The 22,784-nt window shown below is 36.3% G+C and overlaps 2 protein-coding genes across 3 annotated transcripts in view; one reads left to right on the forward strand and one right to left on the reverse strand.

The window, feature by feature from the left end:
• The window catches only part of pkp3b (plakophilin 3b), a 209,806-nt gene that overhangs the window by 99,501 nt on the left and 87,521 nt on the right, over positions 1 to 22,784 (forward strand). The gene's annotated exons all lie outside the window — the stretch shown is intronic.
• Positions 192 to 19,442, reverse strand: cars1 (cysteinyl-tRNA synthetase 1). 2 transcript variants are annotated; one of them, XM_022667080.2, is made up of 23 exons: positions 19,340 to 19,420; positions 17,474 to 17,710; positions 16,178 to 16,269; positions 14,762 to 14,850; positions 14,067 to 14,163; positions 12,384 to 12,482; positions 12,051 to 12,200; positions 11,266 to 11,406; positions 11,026 to 11,114; positions 10,773 to 10,894; positions 9,365 to 9,477; positions 8,291 to 8,419; positions 7,445 to 7,574; positions 6,447 to 6,550; positions 6,092 to 6,189; positions 4,877 to 5,066; positions 3,791 to 3,859; positions 3,604 to 3,685; positions 3,420 to 3,500; positions 2,481 to 2,548; positions 1,696 to 1,755; positions 1,521 to 1,604; positions 192 to 708 (listed from the first exon to the last, which is right to left on the reverse strand). In XM_022667080.2, the coding sequence occupies exons 1-23, from the start codon at positions 19,359 to 19,361 to the stop codon at positions 580 to 582; spliced, it is 2,475 nt and encodes an 824-aa protein (XP_022522801.2). In that variant the 5' UTR covers positions 19,362 to 19,420; the 3' UTR covers positions 192 to 579. The 2 variants fall into 2 exon arrangements, with proteins under 2 accessions (XP_022522801.2, XP_022522802.2); XM_022667081.2 differs by lacking the exon at positions 17,474 to 17,710 and having other exon boundaries at positions 19,340 to 19,442.

The following is a 22,784-nucleotide window of genomic DNA, read 5'->3' on the forward strand; positions in this document are numbered from 1 at the left end:
CCTGCACATTCCATGTTTTTGTACATTCCCTGCCACTTTTTTTCTTAAAGTTTCTTTATCACAGATGATTACAATAGCATATAAAAGGAATCATGTTTTTTTAGGATCATTTTTTTATTGGTAAAAAGTGCCCTTTTGATCTTTTGTCTAAATTAAGAGTTGATTGATATTTCTGACCCATAAAGAGATCATCGCTTTATTATTTATCTTTTTATTTTGTTTTGCAAGATTTCGCTCATCATTAAATACCCTTCAAATATAAAACGCCGTCGACATTACAGTACTGACTATGTTCCCATATCCTTCCTCAGCTTCATCAGCTTCATAGCAATGCTTAGACATCTTCACAGCAGAGCCCATGAAGCTGCACCACACCAGCAGCCTCACTTTCCTATAAATGTAGCTACGACTATGAACACGGTCGTAGCTCAGCACCAGGACCCACAGGAGATTCTGAAATGTCCTGTTGTTGTTGTTTTTTTTTTTTTACAAATAACAACCACCACAAGACAAGAGCAGAGAAGAGCAGACACTATGGGCGGATCGCAGGTCCTGGCGGACTCCCGGCTCCCAGCATTCTCAGCTTCCGTTCTGGTTGGTCTGGAGGTATTCGTTGTACAGCTTTTCCTGAGCTTCGTAAAGCTTGCGAAGCTTTTTGGTCTGTCCCTTGCTTATTTCCTTCCCTTCTGCGTCATGTGTGGGGAAACCCTGTACATAAAAACACAGAGATTAGTGTTGTGTATTGGATAGAGTATTGCCAGACTATGAAGAAACACAAGTATCCTGTATTTACTTAAAAGTGTTAAACAAACCAAAAATACTCTTATGAAGCATTTAGTTGCTCTTATCTGGGGAGCTGTTAACTTGAGGTTTCTGAGACTGGTTACTCTGATGAAATTATCCTGTACAACAGAGGCAACTCTTGCTCTTCCTTTCCTGAGAGTTTGTCCTGATGAGTGCCAGTTCCATCATACAATTTTTGACCGTCTTTGCGGGGACGACACTTGAGGATACTTTTAAAGCTTTAAGATTTTTTTTTGTATTGACTGACTTTCTTAGTAAAGTAATTCTTGCTTTTCATAACCTGGATTAGAACATTACTCAAATATTCACTATTCACTGTATACCTGTAACTCTACCTCTTCACTACTTTACAGCTGATGCTCTCAAACACTTTATTAAGAGACAAGAAATTCAAGTAATTAACTCTTGATGAGTTCAGCACAGCTGTTAACTGAAAGCCTGAATTCCAGGTGACTCTATATCATAAAGCTGACTGAGACTAATCCCAGCAAGAGGTGCTACTTTGAGGAATGTAAAATATAAAATATCTTCAGTTTTTTTAACACTTCATAGTTTGAACGACTAATATTAAATCCACAGTGCAGAACATATTCAAATAATGGAAAAACTCAGAATTTAAGGTGTGTATATCGATATGTTCATACACCCCGAATTACTTTTAATGCTGCCTTCAGAAATAAAAGTTAATTGTCATATGAATTGTTGCAGTACATTACCGTGTCATCAAAACTGGAATACTTGTCCGTCTCCGATCGGAACATTTCTCTAGGTGGAATCTTCATCTTCGCTAGTTTGGCCATCTACGAGATGTTCAAAACATTGATTTAGGTTATTAATCTGAATTAAATGCATTTGTGTATTTATTTCATTTGATTTACAGCAGCTTCTCACCTCTTGTTCCTGTTTCTTTCTGGCCGCCTCTTCCTTCTTCTTTTTCTTTTCCTCTTCTAGCTATTAATCCAAGGAACAAACAATTACAATTACAATTACACAGTTTCTTTATCAGAGGACAACAACATGTCATACTGATCTACAACCAGCGCTGAACAATAAGGTCAAAATTTAGATCACACTATATTTTAAGGGTTATTTGATATAATTACGGCATCAATGCGAACAATATAAAAGCCACATAAATGGATATCAGTACCCATAAACCTCTATATATATATATATATATATATATATAAAGGATTTTATTTTTGTAATGCAATATAATTTGCTCTGTAATGAACGTCAGTTAGTGATGAAAACTGGTGGCCATAATAAATAATGAAAAATGTTTCAAAATCAGATCAGAATCAGAATATAACATATTTTACTGCAATATATATTGATAGTGAATTGCTTTGCCCCATTTACGGCATAAATATTAAAATATATAAAACATTTAGAAAACATCACTTTTACACAGCAGCAAAAGCCTTTATGTGCTAATAGCTCCCCCTTGTGGAGAATCTATAGAGTACATTCCTACAGTGATTAATCAGAGAACAGAGAAATCATTTGAGATGAAGGGAGTCCATTTTAACCAGAATATTCGTTATTCAATCGTCTTGTGCATATAATAATCTAACAAATGTATACTTATGTTCTATATAACAAAGAAAATGCCATGTATAGCCATGCAATACAAAATAAAATACATGATATTAAGTGGTATTTTATGAGTTTACCTTTTTCTTTTCTTCCCTCTCCTTCAGTAGAGTCTCTCTATCCACGAGCTTCACCACTGTGCGGAGTCCTTCACAAACCAGTAACAAGATCAGTAAACACGCTCAACAGTTCAGTAACAGTTATCAGCTATGTTTTATCCCCACAATTCACATACACCAATTGAAATGTACAGTACAAGTCAAAAGTTTGGACATGGTTCTTCTCATTTAATGTGCTTTGTTTATTTTATGATTTTTAATATTATAAATATAATATTGAAGATGTAATATTAAAGCTATACAGGAACACATGCTGAATTATTACATAAACAAAACAGAATAGGTTTTATACTTTAGATTCTTCTAAATAAGTAGATACAGTATCTTTGAGGACAGATCTGCACACTCTTGGTTGAATTTTAATCTCAGTGTCTTCATGAAGGAGAGTCACCTGGAATAGTTTTCTCAGCGTCTTGAAGGAAGGAGTTCCTGGAGGTTCTGAACAATAGTCGCTGCTTTTCTTTCCTTCACGCTGTGAAGCTCCAGCTCATCCCAATTAAATCACCTCAAATCACCATCTCAGTTCATCAGGTTTAGATCAGGGGATTAATTAAGTTTTTTTTTTTTTTTTTTTTTTACAGTTTAATATTTCATATGTGTTCCTTAATTGTTTTCATGTCTTTAATATTAATCTACAATTTAGAAAATAAATTAAATAAAGAAATAAAGAAAAACATGTCCATATTTTTGACTGGTACTGTTCATTGGACGCATTTTGTCTCAACAAATATTCTAATGTCCATCTCACCCCAAAAAAAGAGACGAGACTGCATGGTTTTGGCTTAATTTTCAATTAATGAATGGGAACGGCGACACGGCATCCATCTTTTTTTACAGTCTCTGGACCAGACTAAAGAACTATAAACCTAAAGTCAGTGTTGTTTATTTGCTACATCATACCTTCATGGTCTTCCAATCGAACTCCCAGCTCAGGCAGAATATCATCCCTGACGACATCACACAGCTGTAGCACCTCTGTAACTGTATAAGTGAAAACAGAGAGGGACATAAAATTTAATTCTCAATTCAATAATTTATTTGTGTCTTGTTTGGATTTTTGGGAATGAAAAAAAAAAAAAGTTACCTTTTTGTTCTCTTGCTATTTTTCGGACACCTTCCCTGAAGTCGGACAGCACGTTCAAATAGGGCATGACAGTACTTTCCAGCTGCAGGAAAAATATCAAATAATGCAAAACTTAAAAATCTATAAAACTGTGTAGATAACCTGCAAACAAAATACTCCAAATTATAATAGAGCAGTTTTTACTTACATCAGCACTCTGGCCATTGTTTCCAACCGGAAATCCAATGGGTTCTGTTCCCTCAATGGCCCCAAACGTCTGTGTCAAAAACACAAAACATTTAAGTATAGAGAAGTTAGATAAGTTTAAGGACATTATACTATATATTTGTTAGTGTACGATTTAAAAAAAAGCAAATTAGGTTAGCATAATAGTAGGATAGTTTGTGAAACTAGACCTTCCTGCTACACTTGTTCACCCCATATGCAGCACACACAGACACAGGTGTTGAGAGGTCAAATAGTTTTTTTTATGTGTCTGTTTTTTTTTTTTTTTTTTTGGAACAGAAGTTATCGTTACATTTCTGTGTGCAGCTTCTTTTTTTTAATAATTTTATTTAAAAAAATTTTCACCAATTTTCTCCCCAATGTACATGGCCAATTACCTAACCCACTCATTAATCATAAGGACTCCCCCCATCACTAGTGATGCCCCAACACCACCAGGAGGGTGAAGACTAGCACATGCCTCCTCCAACACATGTGAAGTCAGACGCCACCTCTTTTCTAACTGCTGCTGATGCAGCATTACAGAGTAGCATCACAGTGCACTCAGAGGAAAGTGCAGCGACTCAGATCTGATACATCAGCTCACAGAGGCAGCCTTGTGCTGATCGACATCACCCTAGGAGTGATGTGAGGGGAAAGAGCACCATCTACTGTACCCACCCAGAGAGAGCAAGACCAGCTGCGCTCTCTTAGGGCTCCGGTAACCGACGGCAAGCTACATGAACAGGATTCAAACTGGCGATTTCCTGATCATAGTGGCAGCACTTTGCCCGCTGAACCACTCAGAGCCCCCTGTGCGCAGTATTATTATGTGATGTGAAAGACTACAGGAGCAGTAAAACTGTATTCCACACTATTATGGTTTAACACTGGTTATGGTTAATCTCTGGTTATTGTACATAACACCCATGTCTGCAAGTTCTATCCTTATTGATGACATCTGCTGAGATCTGATCATTTCCCAGATACTGATCTTTTCCATCACCATGAATTCTTAATACACCCGTGCCTTACCTCAAGGCGTCCAGTGTGACTAGAGATCGCTTACCTTGAACATGTCGGTCAGGTAGTGAGCGATGCTCTGGAGCAGCATGCGGTTTGGTAGCAGTTTTGCACTTTTCCTAGCAGCAACATAAGCGTTGCTCTGGCTCACCAGAGCCCTCATCTCCTCCAGCGCTGAACGAGTGTCGATGTTGTCACACAGGGCCTCGTGAACTGCCTCTTTCTTCTCATAGAAACTGCACACAGAATAAAGAGTATATTACACATACAAGTCAATGTAACTGCACTTTTTTCATATTCCACTGCTGTAGATAATCATGTACCTCCTGTTAATAATATCCATAACACATTACTACTATCATGTACATATTTCCATCCTAGATGTAAATTTAACACCAATTAATATTTATATTTAGTTAGTTTATTGGAGGAGCAAAGAAAGAATTTCATAGTACGAGAACTTGTTTCTTACTGTGCACATGACAAACTCTTTGAATCTTGAATGTACATTGCAATTTTAGTGAAGTACTTATCTATTTTAGCTACTTGTTAAAGCCCCTGACAACACGTTAGCTTTATCACTCCAGGTTTAGATTTAACTGTGTGAGAAGTATCTCTATATATTACATTGTAGGTAGAGGTATAGATACTAGGGTTTAAAATACTTCTGTAGAAGTTGAAGTATCAACTCAAGCTTTTTTTTATTTAGTAAAGTTGTAAAAGTACTGGTTTCAAAACGATTTAAATATTATAAAAGTAAAAGTAATGTAAGGAAAAAAATAAAGCCATTAAGAACAAAAGCCTAGGGCGAGTCCTATAATGAACTACCCCCCTCTCCCCAAAATACATTTTTCTAAAAGCCATAATGACTATAATGTTCTATTAAAATATTAATGTTGATAAATTTGGGACAAAAAAAACATTAGAAAGCCAGAATTGAAAAAAATTAAAGGAGTAAAACTAGAAAGTCTTGTCTACCAACATGTATTTGTGCTTCATTACTTGACACCTCTGTTTAAAATGTTTTGTTTTGTTCCACATCAGTCACACATGTTTCAAATCCAGGCACCTATATGATTTAACTAATCTAAAATCATTTAGTGTAAAAACAATTGAGCCAAACTTAAGCCACCATATTGCATATTACAGTACATAGCAAACATTTTATTTCCCACAAACTGAGCACAACTGAACACAAATACTGTATATAAAGGTTCACAATTTTGGACATATGTAGCTAAGAAGACCTAGAATTACCGACCTCTTATTGAGTTCGATCTCTTCTGCTTCCCACTTTTCAAACTGGCCAGTAATGTCTGTAGGAGTCCTCAGGATATCTTTAACATTCAGGAAGAACTCCTGTAGACACAGAGAAAGAGATTTAGAGTCAGCATTACAACACATACGTTTTATACAGGCTTACAGGTGTGTAACAAAACACTCATGTGGTGAGGAACAGCAGCAGGAGCTCCTCAGATAAAGTGCTGTGCTCATTTCTTTCCAGGCAGGACTAAGCTACCATTACTCCAGTGGTGCTTTTCTACACGGCTGTTTTATACGGATTATACTGACTAACCAGCACTACTACAGCACTAACTAATGTGGCAGCAACTCACGCTCATAAACTTCTCGTACTGAATGGCCGACTCCATGGTGTTGTTAGAGTAGTCCAGAGTGTCCTTCCACGAGTGCATCAGGAAGGCCAGACGTAGCTGCCTGGCTGTAGAGAGGTGCAGAATAGTTCAGTGAAGGGACACATAATACATAACCAATTGTATAGTACAGTATAGTATATACACATACAGTTCTGGACAAAAAAATAAGAGGCAACTTTAAAATTATCAGTTTCTTGTACACCTCTTCAGGTCCCCATCCAACCAGACAACAATATGTTGGGCAAAGCTGGTTCTTCTTTGCTTCTTATTGATTAAAAGCTTTTTCTAGCTTTAGCTGACTTAAAACGTCTTCTAGTAGTTTTTTAAACTGTTCTTTCCATGTACTCTACCCCAACTGCCATTTGCCATACTTTTTGTAGGTTACTTGATGCCATTCAGCGGTTGCTGACTGACATTCAAATGAGTTAATGGTCAATCTCCAGACCCGAACCCACTAAAAAACTCTGGAATGTAATTAAAAGAGAGATGGATGTTCACAACCCATCAAACTAAGCGAAACTGCTTGAATTTGTGGGGCAGGAGTGGAATAATGTCACCCAAGCGTAGTGTGAAAGACTGGTGGAGGAGAGCATGCCGAGACTCACGTAAAGCTGTGATATTGATTTCTGAACTCAAACTACTAGTACTGTTGTTTCTAAATTGATGCAAACTTATTTTCTTTGTATTATTTAAGGTCTATTTTGACCATTTCTGCAAATAAATGCTTTAAATGACAATATTTTTATTTGGAATTTGGGATCAAAGTTGTCAGTAATTTACAGAATAAAACATCAATGTTAATTTTATTCAAACATATACCTATAAATAGCAAAATTAGAGAAACTGATCATTTTGAAGTGGTTTCTCATTTTTCCCCCCAGAGCTGTACATTACTGTGCATATATACATTACTGGAAAAATTGCTCAAGCTAAAAAACGTAATGCTGTAGAACCGGTACCTGTGTGTTTCGCGAGGGCATCTTTGATGGTAATGAAGTTCTTCAGAGATTTGGACATTTTGCAGCCAGCGATGGTCAGGTGACCCGTGTGCAAGAAATAGCGCACCCAGTGGTTGTTCTCAAAGTAGGCCTATGCAGACATAAGCACACCAAACACATCAGATCAACACAAAAAAAATAATTTCACTCATATTAATGTGATTGTACACTATACAAAAATGAAATAATAAGAAACACAAAGACAAGTAGATAGGCCTGTCACAATAACAATGTTTAGCTAACAATATGTTGGCCCAGAAATGATTGCGATAAACGATATTGCTGGCATTTGAAGACCATTAAATGGCACTTATATAATAACATAATATGGTAACAAAAGAATTACACCCTTTTAAAGACTATACACATAGCGAAGTGTGGAGGCACGGGAAGTGTGGAGGCACGGGGATCCTGCCGTAGCTTCCACTCGAGAGATATGCTGATGGTGAGAGGAAGGCTGAGGCAACATGAACCTAAGAAACACTAAATTAAGTGACTACAGCCACACTGGGCCGTTAATATACGTTTCTTTAATTTTAAGTTTGTTTTGGGTGTAAATGGAGGGCATTTTTCCTAATAAAGGTATGTTTTGAGTTAATCCACTTCCAGTGTCTGTGTCTCTCTGTGCTTCTGCAGTACCCGGGTCACGGTGTCACAATATATGTACGTATATTTTGTAAGTGCAAACACAATGGATGATATCACAATTATTAAAATTATTTAGGCCATGTGTATTTATTGAACGCTAAGTCGATAATGTAATTATTGTGACAGGCCTACAGGTAGAGAAAGAGGAGATTTCTGCACCTCAGATTGTGCGAGTTCATTGTCGTGATGAGGGAAGCGCAGGTCAAATCCTCCTCCGTGAATATCCATAGACTCTCCCAATATGGACCCAGCCATGGCTGAACACTCAATATGCCAACCGGGCCGCCCCTTTAAAAACACAGAAAAAGAGAGAAAGACAGAGCACACATTATTTTTTAATACTATTTGCATAATGTGATGCACAAACAATATGTACAGATGTCCTAGATGACAACTTTTTTAAACCCTATCTATCGAATGCACTGTATAGATGTCTGGAATTAGTTATTAGTAGTGTGACATGTTGGATCATTGGCTTCTGTGGAATTAGGGGTATTCTATATCATATAGTAGGCTACAATATCTCCAAATAAACGTTAATAATATTCATTTTGTTGCAGTTGTGTATTGCTGAAATACATATACATTTTTATTAACATGAATAACTCCAAAACTGCAAAAATATCAGGATATGACCCTAAAAGGATTGGAACTGGAGCAGTTAGCGGCCAATGCTAATGCTGCTTGAGCAGTGCTAGCCAGGATTAGCACCAGGCTACAGACCGATAATGCTCACCTATGAGCTGTAAAAGAGCTAGTGCTTACCGCAGTTAGCAGCTAATGCTAATGTTGCTCCAGTAGAGGTAGCCGGGGTTACTAGCAGGCTCCAGACCAAAAATACTCACTTCTGAGCGGTGAAAGAACTAGCGCTTAGCGTGGTTAGCAGCTAATGCTAATACTGCTCCAGTCTTCGCTGTGCTGGCGAACTAAACTGAAACTCATGTATAACTCTGTACTTCAGCAGAGTGACTTTACTGCTCCTTAATACCTGACTGTTAGAATTCATACACAAGGCGCATCAGATTATAAAGCGCACTGGCGATTTTATGTGCGCCTTATAGTGTGAAAAATACAGCAAATTGTTTTAATTCATCAGATTAAAAAGCTAGAAATGCAAAAGCCGTTGCCTGTGCCTTCCATTTCTTCATAAATCAACTAAACCACAAAGTGCCATATTAATATTTCAGCAATATGATCATACAGATTGACAAGTTTAGATGCGCTTGTGCTCACCTTCCCCCATGGGGACTCCCATGATGGCTCCCCTGGTTTAGATGCTTTCCAGAGGGCAAAATCATTCTGTGAATGCTTTTCACTCAGACGATCTGCTGAGATACTCAGGTCACCTACAAAAAGATTTAAATATTTTTGTTACACTGTCTACTTTTTTTTTTTTTTTTTTACAGAGAACCGTATTCCCCATGCCCCATTTATTATAGACATATTCACCAGAGTACTAAAGCTATCGCTTAATTATTTTATAGAGTTTTATAGAATATTCTAAAATCAAGATAAAACATATACTACTATTGCATCTCCAAAAAATGTAATATCGTTTGAAAAGATACTTTATTTTTAGGATTCATTTTCAAAATGTGAAACTTACATAGATGTAATACACACACAGTGATTTAATTTAAGTGTTTAATTATTTCATTGTTGTTAATTATGGCTTACAGCCAATGAAAACCCAAAAACCAGTGTCTTTTATGTAAGACCAATTGGTACTTTTGGCAGTAAGGGCAGTGTGCCAAGTCCTGCTGAAAAACGAAATCTGCATCTTCATAAAAGGTGTCTGTGTTTACAGACCACAATCCTCTGGTGTTTCTTTCCAGGACGTATAAACAAAATTGGAAAAAAAATTACATTGCAAATATTTTTTTTTTCGACGATATATATCACAATGTTAAAAAAAATATTAAGGGCCCATGACGTCACCAGCCAAGCCCCCACCCGCGTCTCATGTCCGGACCAATCAAGAGCTGAGTCAGTGCCGAGCTCTCAAAACCCGAGGAAAACAGCAAAACAAAAGTAATCGGTCCTTTAATCAGGCATTTAAATTGCTTTTTAAAAGGTAAATAAGAGCGTTTGTTTTTCTGGGATTAAAAGCGTGAATTCAGCTGTAACTGGAAATATCTGTGCTGCAAAACTGTGCTGGACTGAGGTGCACAGCTTCTCTCTTCTGTTTCCCCACATTTAACTCTCTAGCTCTACTCTACCCACAGCAATGTGTGAACAGGTTAGACTGGGCACACCTGTACACAACACATTCTTGTTATAATTATTTTTTAGACACACTAGTCAAGGGGCGAGCGCCACTGGTTGTATTTTTGTATCTCTTGATTAGTTTGGTCTTGGCTAGGCAGGTAAACTGTTTTTGTTTTTCTTTTACGTTATTTTAACACCGTCCGTTGTCCCCTTTGCCTGGCGGAGTGTAGTTTTATTCATGCATAGACCATATTTTTTCATTCTCAGTTCATCTGTCAATTTTACTGTCTTAAAATCACCTGTTTGGTTAAACATATTAAAATAACATTGTTTAAAGATTAAATTACTATTGTCCTGTTCCTTTCATCCACCTGTTTTGCTTTCATCCACCACTACAAAACTCTGAGTGGACCGCTCCAACTAGATTACGCACCTTCTCCCTCCTGCAGAGCCTTCTGATCCCCCACAGCTTCTGGCACCAGTTTGGCATATGAATGTCCTGAGCTTGCGTCAAACTTCGCTGTGTCAAAATACACCGAACCATTCGATTCATACCTGCATTATAAGATATAAGAGACAAATTAACTACTATGAAGGTACATAGATACAACCTAATAGATCATATCATTATGAAAGTTTTAACATTATAAATACATTTATACAATCCTTGAGAAATTCATACTAACCCATATCCATTGTCCAAGATTTTCTTTACAAACTCCACGATTTCTGGAACATACTCACTGACCCGCGTGAGCACATCAGCAGGAAGAACCTGCCAATCAAAACGGTCTGATCAACTCATCATCATTTTAGCATTAGCAGATTGATTTCATCTGGGAAAAGTGATAAATTATGTTCATTTAATTTTATTTTCTAAAATATTCCTCTTAATGAAAACACCCTTTAAAAACAACTTTACTCACATTGAGGGCGTCCATGTCTTTGTGATATTCCCCTTCCCAGTATTTTGGCAACAGGGAGAATATGGAGTTTTCTGTCACTTGGCTGCCGAACTGGGAATCCAACCAGTCTGATAAAAGGTCCTTAGCTTCTTCCAGCAAAACCTAAAAGACGAAGACAGAAAAAAATAAACTTCTGGAGAATTTAACAGGCTGCTTACTGTGTAACTAGGTCACAATTAGACAGTTAGATGGGCTGCATTTCTCGTTTAAGACGGTTCCTAAGTGTGAGATGTTTTATATACAGCCTATAACTTTTTTTTAAGTTTTCAGTAAACATTACTTAAATTATTGAAATCTATTTGCTTAATTATTTAAGTTAACTCAACTTATCCAGGCTTACAGTGTAGACTCTGGAACACAGATTTAGCTTTGGTTTGAAAATGATCAGTTTTTTTATTATTTATTATTTTAATAATTATTTTTTATTATTTTATTTATTTATTTATTATATATTTTTTTAATTATTAAATTATTAATTAGAAAAAAAAATCTATTTTGCAAAGATTTTTTTTTTTATAATTAATAAATGCCCAGCGTTTGGTTTTAAACTGCAAAAAAATATGTAATGAATATATAAATAAATAAAATATTCCAGGGGCTGTGGAAAGTTTTGTGGTGGGCTAAGTTTGCAAAAGGTGAATTGCAAAAGGTTGGGAATTCCTGGTCAATCTTTAAGATGCAACACAATATTATATAATATGATATGATATAATATAAAATAATATCATTTAATAATTCCCACATACCTCTGCCTGTTTCTGAATAGCAGCATCGGGAGCCTTGCTCTGTATCGCCCCCTGCAGGGGAGTGAGTGCGGTGGTCACTGCTGTATCCAGTCTCTCCAGCATCTGTTTCTTATCAGGGTCTGTGGTCTCAGCAAGCTTGACTTGGAAGGGCTGAAACACAGAAAACAACATCAGGATTAATACTGGATGTTTTCTGTACTGCATGTGGCATTTTATTTTAGATCAGTGGTGGGAAAGCAAAGGTTCTGCATCCCTGTTCTAGATTATTCTACTGTATGAGAAAGAGTGTTATGTGAAGTTATGTAGAAGTTATGTAGAAGTTTCTACACCCACCTGTTTAGCTGTTAAGACATCCTGCAGTATCTGAGAGGCACTGGGCTTCTTTGCTCGGTACTGCATCAGCAGGTGGTTCTGTCTGGCTCTTTTAATGATCTGAAACACAGCAGGAAGTTATAACACACAGCGGCCTGTCACAGCTCAAACTGACATTAGCATATGCTAACAATGGTTCTAGTCTAAACCTGCCATCTGCTCTTATTGTCCAGTTAGCTCACTGTGTCTCACTATATAAAGAGCAACACTAGGAACAATCGTACAACGTGCTGCAGTGTTTATATTTATTTTACTCCAGTCGTGAATACACAGAGAGCATTATTAATATCAAGATCTGCTGGATTTTTGCCTTATAAATCAAAGAACAACAAAACATTACTATATCATGTTTCACTTAATATTTTGCAGGCCAAATACACAGTTTACTGATCTTCCCAGCTGCACTAAAAAGTTTGTTTGTGTTTTGTGCCATATCAGCATTTTATGGCATCAACAATGTTCATGACTTGAGCATCACAGACTTAAATCAGTTTCTTCATATGAAGCACTTCCAGAAAATTAAGTATTTTAGCTGGTGAAATCTTTTTAAACAGTTCTTTCATATGTGTAACCCTATAAAAGTTATTTCTGGTTGATAGCACTATAAAAAGTAATATAAGTTATGTTAATTTGCTTTTAATGAAAAACACACATCTCCAAAATGATAAATGCAGAACTGCTCTTTACTCAGAATGAAAATCAATATAACATAAGATTTTATTTTAAGTCTTTTAAAGCAGGGGTTCTTAAATTGTTCATAGACCTTGTGGGTCATTGTGAAATAATGACATTCTGTGTATTTGACTGGTAATCTAGTCACAGTTTTGCACATCTTGGCTGGATTTTCTCAGTCAGTTTTATGAGGTAGAGTCACTTGGAATTCAGGCTTTCAGTTAACAGCTGTGCTGAACTCATCAATAGTTAATTATATTAATTTCTTGCCTCTTAATGTGTTTGGGAGCATCAGTTGTGTTGTGAGTGGTAGAGTTGTAACTAGAGGTGGGCGATACGGCCCTAAAACAATAATCGCAATATTTCAGGGTATTTTTGCGCTAACAATATTTTTAGAAATTAAAATCAAAACAAGTACATTTTTATTACAAGAATGTACTACTGCAAAAATAAAAATACTTTATTAGGTATAAATATAGCAAGTTTATATACTTTCAGAAGAAACAAAAAGTTTTTGTTATTGAGTCAAAGATTTTGCCAATATTTTGGCGATAATTAGCCCTATTTGAGTAATGTTCTAATCCATATTATAGAAAAACTTCTCAAATAAGTAAAGAAAAAAAATACTTGAAGAAATGAAGGTCAGTCAATCTGAAACATTTCAAGAACTTTGAAATAATCCTCAGATGCAGTAACTGCAAAGACCATCAAAAACATTATGGTGAAACTGGCACTCATCAGGACCACCCCAGGAATAAAAGAGCAAGAGTTTCCTCTTTTGAACAGAATAAGTTCATCAGAGTTATCAGCCTCAGAAACCTCACGTTAACAGCTCCCATGATGCCGTTCACTACATGATGCCTTCATGATGTGTTCCTTCATAGTCAGGATCAATTCATTATTTATTTATTTCAATGTAGAAAGAAAAAGAAAATAGAAAAAAAGAAGCTGTACTGTACTTCAGCATCTTACTTTGTCGTCGATGTCGGTGATGTTCATGCAGTAGAAGACATCATATTTGAAGTAGTTCATCAGTATCCTCCGAAGAATGTCAAAGGAAATGTAGGATCTGTGAGGACGAGGACATAACAGAGCGTTTTAGAACAAAGAAGAGCTGACACTTTATAATCAGACAATCTAAAACTGATAATAGCTTTTGCACGGGTGACAGGAAATCTCGCTGTCTCAGTCTGATCACTGAGTGAGTCACAGTCAATTCAGTCAGTTTCAGAACTTGGACCTTGTTACTACAATGCAACACAAAGGCTGTTTGATCCTGTGTCCTGCTAACAAATCTCAGTAAAGCTGCTTTGCGACATCATTTATAAAGAGCTCAATATCAATAAATTAAATCTGGAATAAGTTATTTGTGGCTGGACATGCTGCACTTCAAAGGCACTCTGTAAAATGTAATGCTTTGGAAACTACATGGTTAAAACGTACAATTCAACAGAGCCCGGCTCCCTCCTTTTGTTTATTGATACACAGCTAACAGTTCCCCACTTTGGGTTTAAAGGCCTGAATGAATGTTTTGGTCTGGTCCGTAGGCTCTACAGTGGCCCCATAGAACCACCACAAAGAACTCTGTTCCAGAAAAGCACTGAAACGGATTCAGGAGAAAACACAGGGCTCAATTAAAAGCCATGAATGACCATAGAAAGGTGTACCTGGCATGACCCATGTGGGAGGCATCATACACTGTGGGGCCACAGCAGTACCACAGCACCCTGTTCCCACGCTGAGGGACAAACAACTCCTGAAACCAAATGATAAAACAGAAAAAACATCAGAAAACAAACATATAACTCACTCTCGATCTTCTGTCTCATACCTGATTTCTATAAAAATTATATTCCATTAAAACAAAATTATAATAAAAAAATAAAGTATTTATATACATAGAGTTTGTACTGATCTAGGGAAATATGCTTTTAGCTACAGTGGAATTCACAAAAAAAAACCCTAAAACTCAGCTTACTGGTGTCCTACATCATTTTAAATTCTAAGTTTAAAAAATAAAATAAAAAATAAATAATAATAATAAAAAATAAATAATAATAATAATAATAATAATAATATATAAACTCCAGACTATAACTGTTTTAGCTGAGTTTTTTTTAAACTGCTTATTTAATTAATTTTGTCCTTTTATTTTGTTTTATTTTATTTTTTAACCTAATAAGATTCGTTTTTTTAAGAATCTAATTGTTATTTTTATCTCTTAATTGGGCTGCTTAAAAGTTTAGCCAGTCTACTTATCCTTTTATTTATCCTTATTTAATAATTCTTCTTAACTAAACCTTAATTGTTTTTTATGCTTTTTTAAAAAAAATATTTTTATTATTTTATTAATAAAATTCATGATTTTAGTATAAACTGATTAAAAAGTTTCTTTATTTTTCAGTCCATTTAAGCTGAAAATGAGGGTTAGCCTCAATGTATTCCTGATTGAAAATAAATAATAATTGATTAATTGATTGGGTGAGTTATTACAAAGTTACCGACAAATCAAAAAATCCTGGTATTTGATTATTTAGGAGTATTTTATCCTCTTTAGTAACACAGACGCTGTAAAATATCATAGTAGATTGTCTTGTGAAATACAGTGCGAGTATCTCAGAATTACACAAATATCGTGAAAATGTCTTAAAATACTGTGATATAATTATTTCACCATTTCTCTTGTATACCAAGGGTGATGGCTTTTATACTGCTTATATCAATATCGCAATTTTATTGCATCGACCAAAATGTAGATTTTCACCAAATTGCCTAGCCTAGTTATGTCTGTATGTTACTCTAGTCTTTTATGAAGCTCAGAACACTGTAGACATGTAGCTTCTGGCTAAATACTACTGAACTCTACTACTGAAATGCTGTATTTATAAAAGTGTTTAAAATCAGATTACGGTTATTGAAAGATTTTCTATTGCAGTATAATTATGCTAAATTTCCTTCGGGATCAATTAAGTATCTGTCTGTCTGTCTGTCTGTCTATCTATCTATCTATCTATCTAATTATGATTCACACAATCTAGACAATTGGGTACCAGTATAGATAAAGTTTTTTCCTGTTTACACACCTTGGTCCGAGTTAAGCTGTTATAAAGCTTGAGTTTTGGAATTTCGGTTCCATCCGGGGGAGACCACGGAGGCTGCACCCGCTTTCCTTTTGCTGCAACACAAAACACAACACTCATTATACGATAAAATCTATATACAAAATATCCATTTACATTAAATGACCAAGATTATGGAGGAAGGGAAACGTCAGGTACAGCTGTGGGTCCATCACACAGGTTGATAATGGAGCAGGCATGATTCACAATGACATGCACAATGCTGAAGAGCACAGAAAAATATATGCTATATGATATGGGATGTGGGATGCGGGATGCTGGGCGAAGATGAAGCAATAATACCAGCAGCACAGGCATTCCCCAAAAGCAACAGCTACCTATCTGTCTATGTATCACTACCAGTATGAGCCGGTTTTATGCTCAAGTGTCTGTGGCTACGGGAACATTTACCATATTACCGTATTTTTTGCACTATAAGCCACACTTAAAATCCTTTAATTTTGTCAAAAATTGTCAGTGTGCCTTATAATCCAGTACACCTTATGTATGAATTTTAACAGTCAGGTATTAAGGAGTAGTAAAGCCACTCTGCTGAAGTAGAGTTATACAGGAGTTTCAGTGAAGTTTCTCCAGCACCGAGGCTGGAGCAGTATTAGCATTAGCCACTATCTATCTGAGTGCTAGCTCTTTCACCGTTCAGAGGTGAAAACTGTGTTAAAACAAGATACATGGGAAGAACAGCTAGCTAATATCGCCCTGGGTTACTTAAACACTCAGGCTTTCTCAGTGTAGCGCTGTCGGGCAGCATTTACTGTTAGCCGTTAATGCTAATGCTGCTGCACCCAGCCTTAGTGGAAATCTGGGACTCTAAGCTTACTGTAAATAAATGGAAGGGCTTTATTCACCCAAATAAACAGTTTTCAATAGAGAAATCTGTGTAGATTAACATTTACCCCCTTGATTGACTTGAGAAAATATTTAGCTTTACTTAACTTAGTTACCCACCACCACCAACACCTAGCAGCGAGATGTGCTGAATTAGAAGGAAACAGGCCGACCCCCCCTTGTTCCTTACTAGTCTCGCGTAATGTGCTTTACAATTCAGTGCACCAGAAAATAGACATTCACTAATAGTGCGAAAAATATGGTAATAAAGGAAAGGTGGATACTGGTCTTTTCCTCACAATCAAACACTGAACACCAAACACCAATCAAACCCTACGGTCTCCTACACATGCACCACACTAGCCTGCATCACAGGGGCGTAGCCGGGGGTCTCTGGCTCCCTGCTCTACTCACAGCTGGAGTCTGCGGCCTGGCCGTTCATTTGGGGCAGCAGGGCGGCTATGTGTCTGTACCAGCGCAGGGCGTGCGCGTGACGCTGGTTCGGGGGCCCGCAGAGAAGCTTAAAGGCTTCCGCGTCCGCCTGCGTGGGCCCGTAGCCGGCCAGGTAACTGCGGCAGCTCAGGTACTCATTCAGAGCCTCGGCCCTGCGCGCGTCCTCGCTTATACACAGCAAGAAGCCATAATCAAAGGCTGGGAAGACAAAGAGGATAGACACACACATTCATACACACACATATTCATACATACAGACAAATAAGGCACATCCACAGGCAGCAGGGGAAAGAGAAGAAAAGAGACGCAATGGCTTCTGTGCTGAATATTAGAGACTCTTAAAGCCAAAGCAAAAATGAGAAAAGAGAGCTCTAACAATAAAAAATACTGATGATGATGAGCTGTGAATCTGCTGATATGCTGATATCATGAACTGAAGGCATGATGATATCAGACAGGCTCAATCATAGATTCACTTTATTTACTATTGGTAATGTATTACTGCTCTTATGGACAGTGCTGGAGGGTTAGATTAGACTACACCCATCCTCCAGCAAAAGTAAAAGTGAAAGTAAAAGTTCACAAAAACAGATCTGTGCAGGAATTTGCAGAATTTGGCCTGCAGGTACAGAACATTCTGCACTCAAGATCAGAAGTGTGTTTGACTCACTTCTATGTTTGGTCCACACCTAATTGTTCCCTAATTATCCTACTTAAGATGCACGCTGACTCTCATTTAGTTATATGATTTGGATTGGTGAGCGAATTATAAATAACTAATTGGGTACAATTTGGCCATGTTCACATTTTCACTTGTGAAAAATGACGCTAGTATGAATAAATAAATGAATAAATAAATATATAAACACACGCATAAATAATTGTATAGATAAATTGTTTAATAGAATACGTCTCTTAATGCCATCTTGGCATTAAGAGTAGTTAGAACTGGTTGCTTATTCTGTTTCACCAGAATATATATATATATATATATATATATATATATATATATATATATATATATATATATATATATATATATATATATATATAAAGAGATATTTTGAGGGCACAGAAAATCCATTTACACTGTCATACTATAGCTGTACACTCACAGTACACAGTATCTCAGTGACATATCTTCAGTGTTGTCCCATGAAAAGATAAATAATAAAAAATATATACATACAAATATATATAACGTTAAGAGAGCACTTTAAAATGATGAGTTCTTTTATTTTTTTTTCAGCCATCAAACCAAGCTGAACTGTTGTTTAAATTTTTGCACCAGTGACATAAAGTGATCCAAAAGCATTGTGTAAGACTGGTGGAGGGGAACATTGATTAAAAACCAGGATTATTAATGTTGATTTTTATTTGGAATTTGGGAGAAATGTTGTCTGTAGTTATAGAATAAAAAAACAAACTAACTATGTCAATTTTACTCAAATAAATACCTATAAATAGCAAAATCAGAACAAACTGATTCAGAAACTGAAATTCAAAAGCTGTACATTAACAGCCTGGGTACTCCAGCTTTCTGACAACTCAAAAAACAGGCTATTTAAGGCGAGGCTCTGATTTAAATGTACGATACTGAAGATATAAAGACAGCGTGCTGTTTTCTGCCTGATGGTAAAATCAGATGCAGCACCTAATCTAACCAAACCTAGCTACTGTAGCTACACCCACACAGCTGCAGCTGCTCTGATTCAGATTCGGATTCTGAACCGACTCCCCACTTTAATAAAGTTTATCTATATTAGATTCATGTATAAGGCTGTAATCCTGCAGTTCAGTATTATATATGTGTATAATAATTATTACCTTGCTCTCCGGATCCAGCCATCGCACTGCAGCCCCGCTATCTGATGCAACAATAACGTGTCCGGAAAACCCACCGGTAACCCTCAGAAACTACAACTCCCGGGTAAAACACGCGATCTATAAACTACGCCCCCACTGCAACGCTGCGGAGCGGGGTGATCCACATGAGCTATAAATCAGGTCTGATCCTCAGCCTATTCATATGAACCGCATCGTCATTAAATACTTCATCCGGGTGGATTTAGCCTGAAAGGTTGTCAAAATAAAAGTCCTTTGTTAACCATTTAGACAAACAGAAAAACTAGCGTTACACAGATAATAAATGCACGAATTTTATATTATATAAAAAAGATTAATAAAAGAAATAATTAAATACAGTATTTTGAGAAATTCTAACCTGTTGATTCAACGTCTTCAACTTACTGGGTAAGTTCTTTTAATTTCCTTTTTTCAGAATATAAAAGTGGTTATAAAAGTGGTTATAAAACGGTCTATACAGTAGAAAAAAAATCAGTAAAAAGGAAGATTTCTCTTGAAATTCAGGTAAAGAATATCCCATAAAACACATTAAAAATGATTAGTATTATTTTGTTCTTTTGATTTTGATCTTTATATTTTAATTTACTAATCATATTTGCATTCTCACTTATTTCTATTTTTACTTTTGAATATTATATTCTCAGCCTGTGTCTCGATACTTTTTTCACATAACATAGTTGTTTAGTATCAGTATAATTCTAATTTAACCAGTGTGGCCTATTGAAATTAGTCACAATTAGATAATCTTTTTTTAATTTTCATAAGCAAAAATATACAACAAAATATAACTATCAACATGCCCACACATTCTGCTCTACTATTCTATTCTATTATGTTAGATTTTTTTTCGGTTTTGATATAAAATTCCTGAACATATCTATAAATAATATGTGTAGACATATTATTATATACAAGATGCTAAAATGTATACACACTAAATATTATTCCTGAAATCTAAACTGTCTTATTTATCTGGAGATGTGCTGTGTGTATTCCCCAACTTTTCAGTATCAATCGTTAGTGTGTAGTCATGCCACTAGGTGGTATGATAGAGTAAACCTATTGCTTCTGTCTTCTTTAAATGACAGTCACATGCTCATACCAGTTTTAGGCATTTCTGGCTATGTTTCTGCGATATATTTTAGCAATAAATTAATTCAGCCATTCAGAACTTGAGGTATTCCTTAATTAACTTATTTTTGATCATGGTACATCCTTATTTTATTTTTACCTTTCTTACTAGAGGGGGTATGCATATGTTGCGTATAAAAGGTATTTGTTTAAGTATGTGGACAGCATATTTAGAAATCTTCATAATGGTGCATTTTGTCAGTAAACATATTTTATATGTGAAAAAATGTGAAAATGTTTTAAAATATTGTGATATAATATTTTTACCACACTATCCAGACCTGAGAATTGTACTATGAACTACACACTCAAAAACTAGTTAATATATTATAATTAGTACACAATTGGGATGCATCCTTATTGCACAGCACTGCCAGAGGTGTTACTAACCTGATGTCAAATAGGCTATGGCTGGGATTTGTGTAGATGTTAACACCTCATAAAACTGCATTTTTCTGTACAGGGCTGAACTTATCCTCTCATGCTCTGAATTCCAGAAGATCAATACTGCTTAACATTGCTTCCTATAGTGTAGGACAGCTCTTTTCAACAACACAGGTATATTAGCTCGTTACACTCAGAACTGTTCTCTGTCAGCATGAACATTAGCATGATTTTTGGCATGGCTGTGGATTTATATTTTTAATGAGCATTAAGACAAAAATGTCAAATATCCCATTATCATTATTGTGTAATTATACATTAAAATAAGAATGATTTTAAATCAAACTTCACAAAATGTAACAATGCAACAGAATCCTATAACTATATTGTATTATTTATATTTTTGTCAGAAATATAATCTCTGCATGAACATACTATAACTCTTCCTCCATGTTGTTTTCCATGTTGCCATAAAAAATTAAAGCTGCAATGGCTGGCATTTTAAATAGATAGTCCCTATGTTTTTTTATGTTGGCCACACCCCCACAGTTGAGGCCTCACTAGAAAGGATTCAAACCCTTTTTTTGCTAGTGTTGGGCGGCACGGTGGGGTAGTGGTTAGCACGTTTGCCTTCCAGAACTGGGGTACTGGGTTCTCCCCGTGTCTGTGTGTCCGGTTTCCTCCCACAGTCCAAAAACATGGAGATCAGGTAAACTGGATACTCTAAAATTGCCCAGAAATCTGGATACCCTAAAAATTGCCCTGTTGTGTGAATGTGTATGAGATGGGGATTAGCACTTTGTGCTGGGTAATGTTTTCAGAGGCTGATGCAGTCCTCCAGGTGGACGGTTATTTCCGGTTGAGAGTACGCAGTGCGCGATTGGCTGCCGCTTTTCACCGGGGTGTGTTAAGTCTGTGTATGGAACGTAATGGTAAGCATCCTTGAGTGCCTTGAATGGCAGAAAGACGCTATATTAGTGCAACTGTAAGAAAGTAGTGTTGGCACCATGACAAAATACTCAATACTTTTAATACGATACCTGCCTAAATATCTCAATACCAATACTGAAACGACAACACTTCAAAAACCTAGAACATCAGAAATTAATGGAATAATAAATCAAACCCTAAATAATACATTTAAAAAACAGAAAAGATTAGCAATGTAAGGATGTTTATTCTTTGACACGGAACACTGGATTTCTTTGATATGTTATGTTGTCTGAGAATTTTTTTTAACGATATTTTGCCAAATGGGTTAAAGTACCAGGACTAAATAAATGGAGTACTATACTGTTTTTAATGTTGAAGTGTTGGGATACTAGTATTCCATTCTAGTATGGGTAAACTGTGCAACACCAATGTCCACTAGACATTTATGTCCACATAAATAGATTATCAGGTCTCAAAATGCTAAAGCACAGTAGAATGGTAGGTCTTAAAACTAAAATCAATGTATGAGCTGTAGTTATAGTTATATTTTCAGTCAAAAAGATAAATAGTACTTCTTTTAATAGACTTATGCTGAGTAAAATGGAGCTCTTCTAGCTTCCAGCATTTTGGTGAGTGTCGGCTGAACAACCTGAACCTTCTTGTATATAAAATTCAAACCCAGCTTGGCTTCAGTACAGAACATAAGTACACAAATAAACTAAAAGAGGGGCTTCTTCACCTCCCCAGACCCCCCTCAGCCCACTTGCCACGAAGACTCAAACTATTCCTCACTGAGGAATGTGGGGTAGCACAGCCAGGGCCATCCCACCCATTATAAAAGTGCTGCTGTCACGTCAGGTGCTTGGTGAAGGCCAAAGGTGACAGCCCTGTGAACTGATGAATGTCAGTCTGTTTGTTTGCATTCTGTGATGATTTACACATGTGCCTCTGTGGTCTA

This window comes from Astyanax mexicanus, chromosome 23, assembly GCF_023375975.1.
Source record: "Astyanax mexicanus isolate ESR-SI-001 chromosome 23, AstMex3_surface, whole genome shotgun sequence".
Classification (NCBI taxonomy): Eukaryota; Metazoa; Chordata; class Actinopteri; order Characiformes; family Acestrorhamphidae; genus Astyanax; species Astyanax mexicanus.

Bases quoted from the DNA above. Each gene is read 5' to 3' on its own strand.
- cars1 (XM_022667080.2), bottom strand. From the start codon at position 19,361: ATGGCTGGATCCGGAGAGCAAG. The intron at 9,478-10,772 runs GTGCGTAATCTA...ATCTTTTTGTAG, and splicing joins GGCTCTGCAGGAGGGAGAAG to GTGACCTGAGTATCTCAGCA. The intron at 1,756-2,480 runs GTAAACTCATAA...TTGGATTAATAG, and splicing joins AGAGGGAAGAAAAGAAAAAG to CTAGAAGAGGAAAAGAAAAA.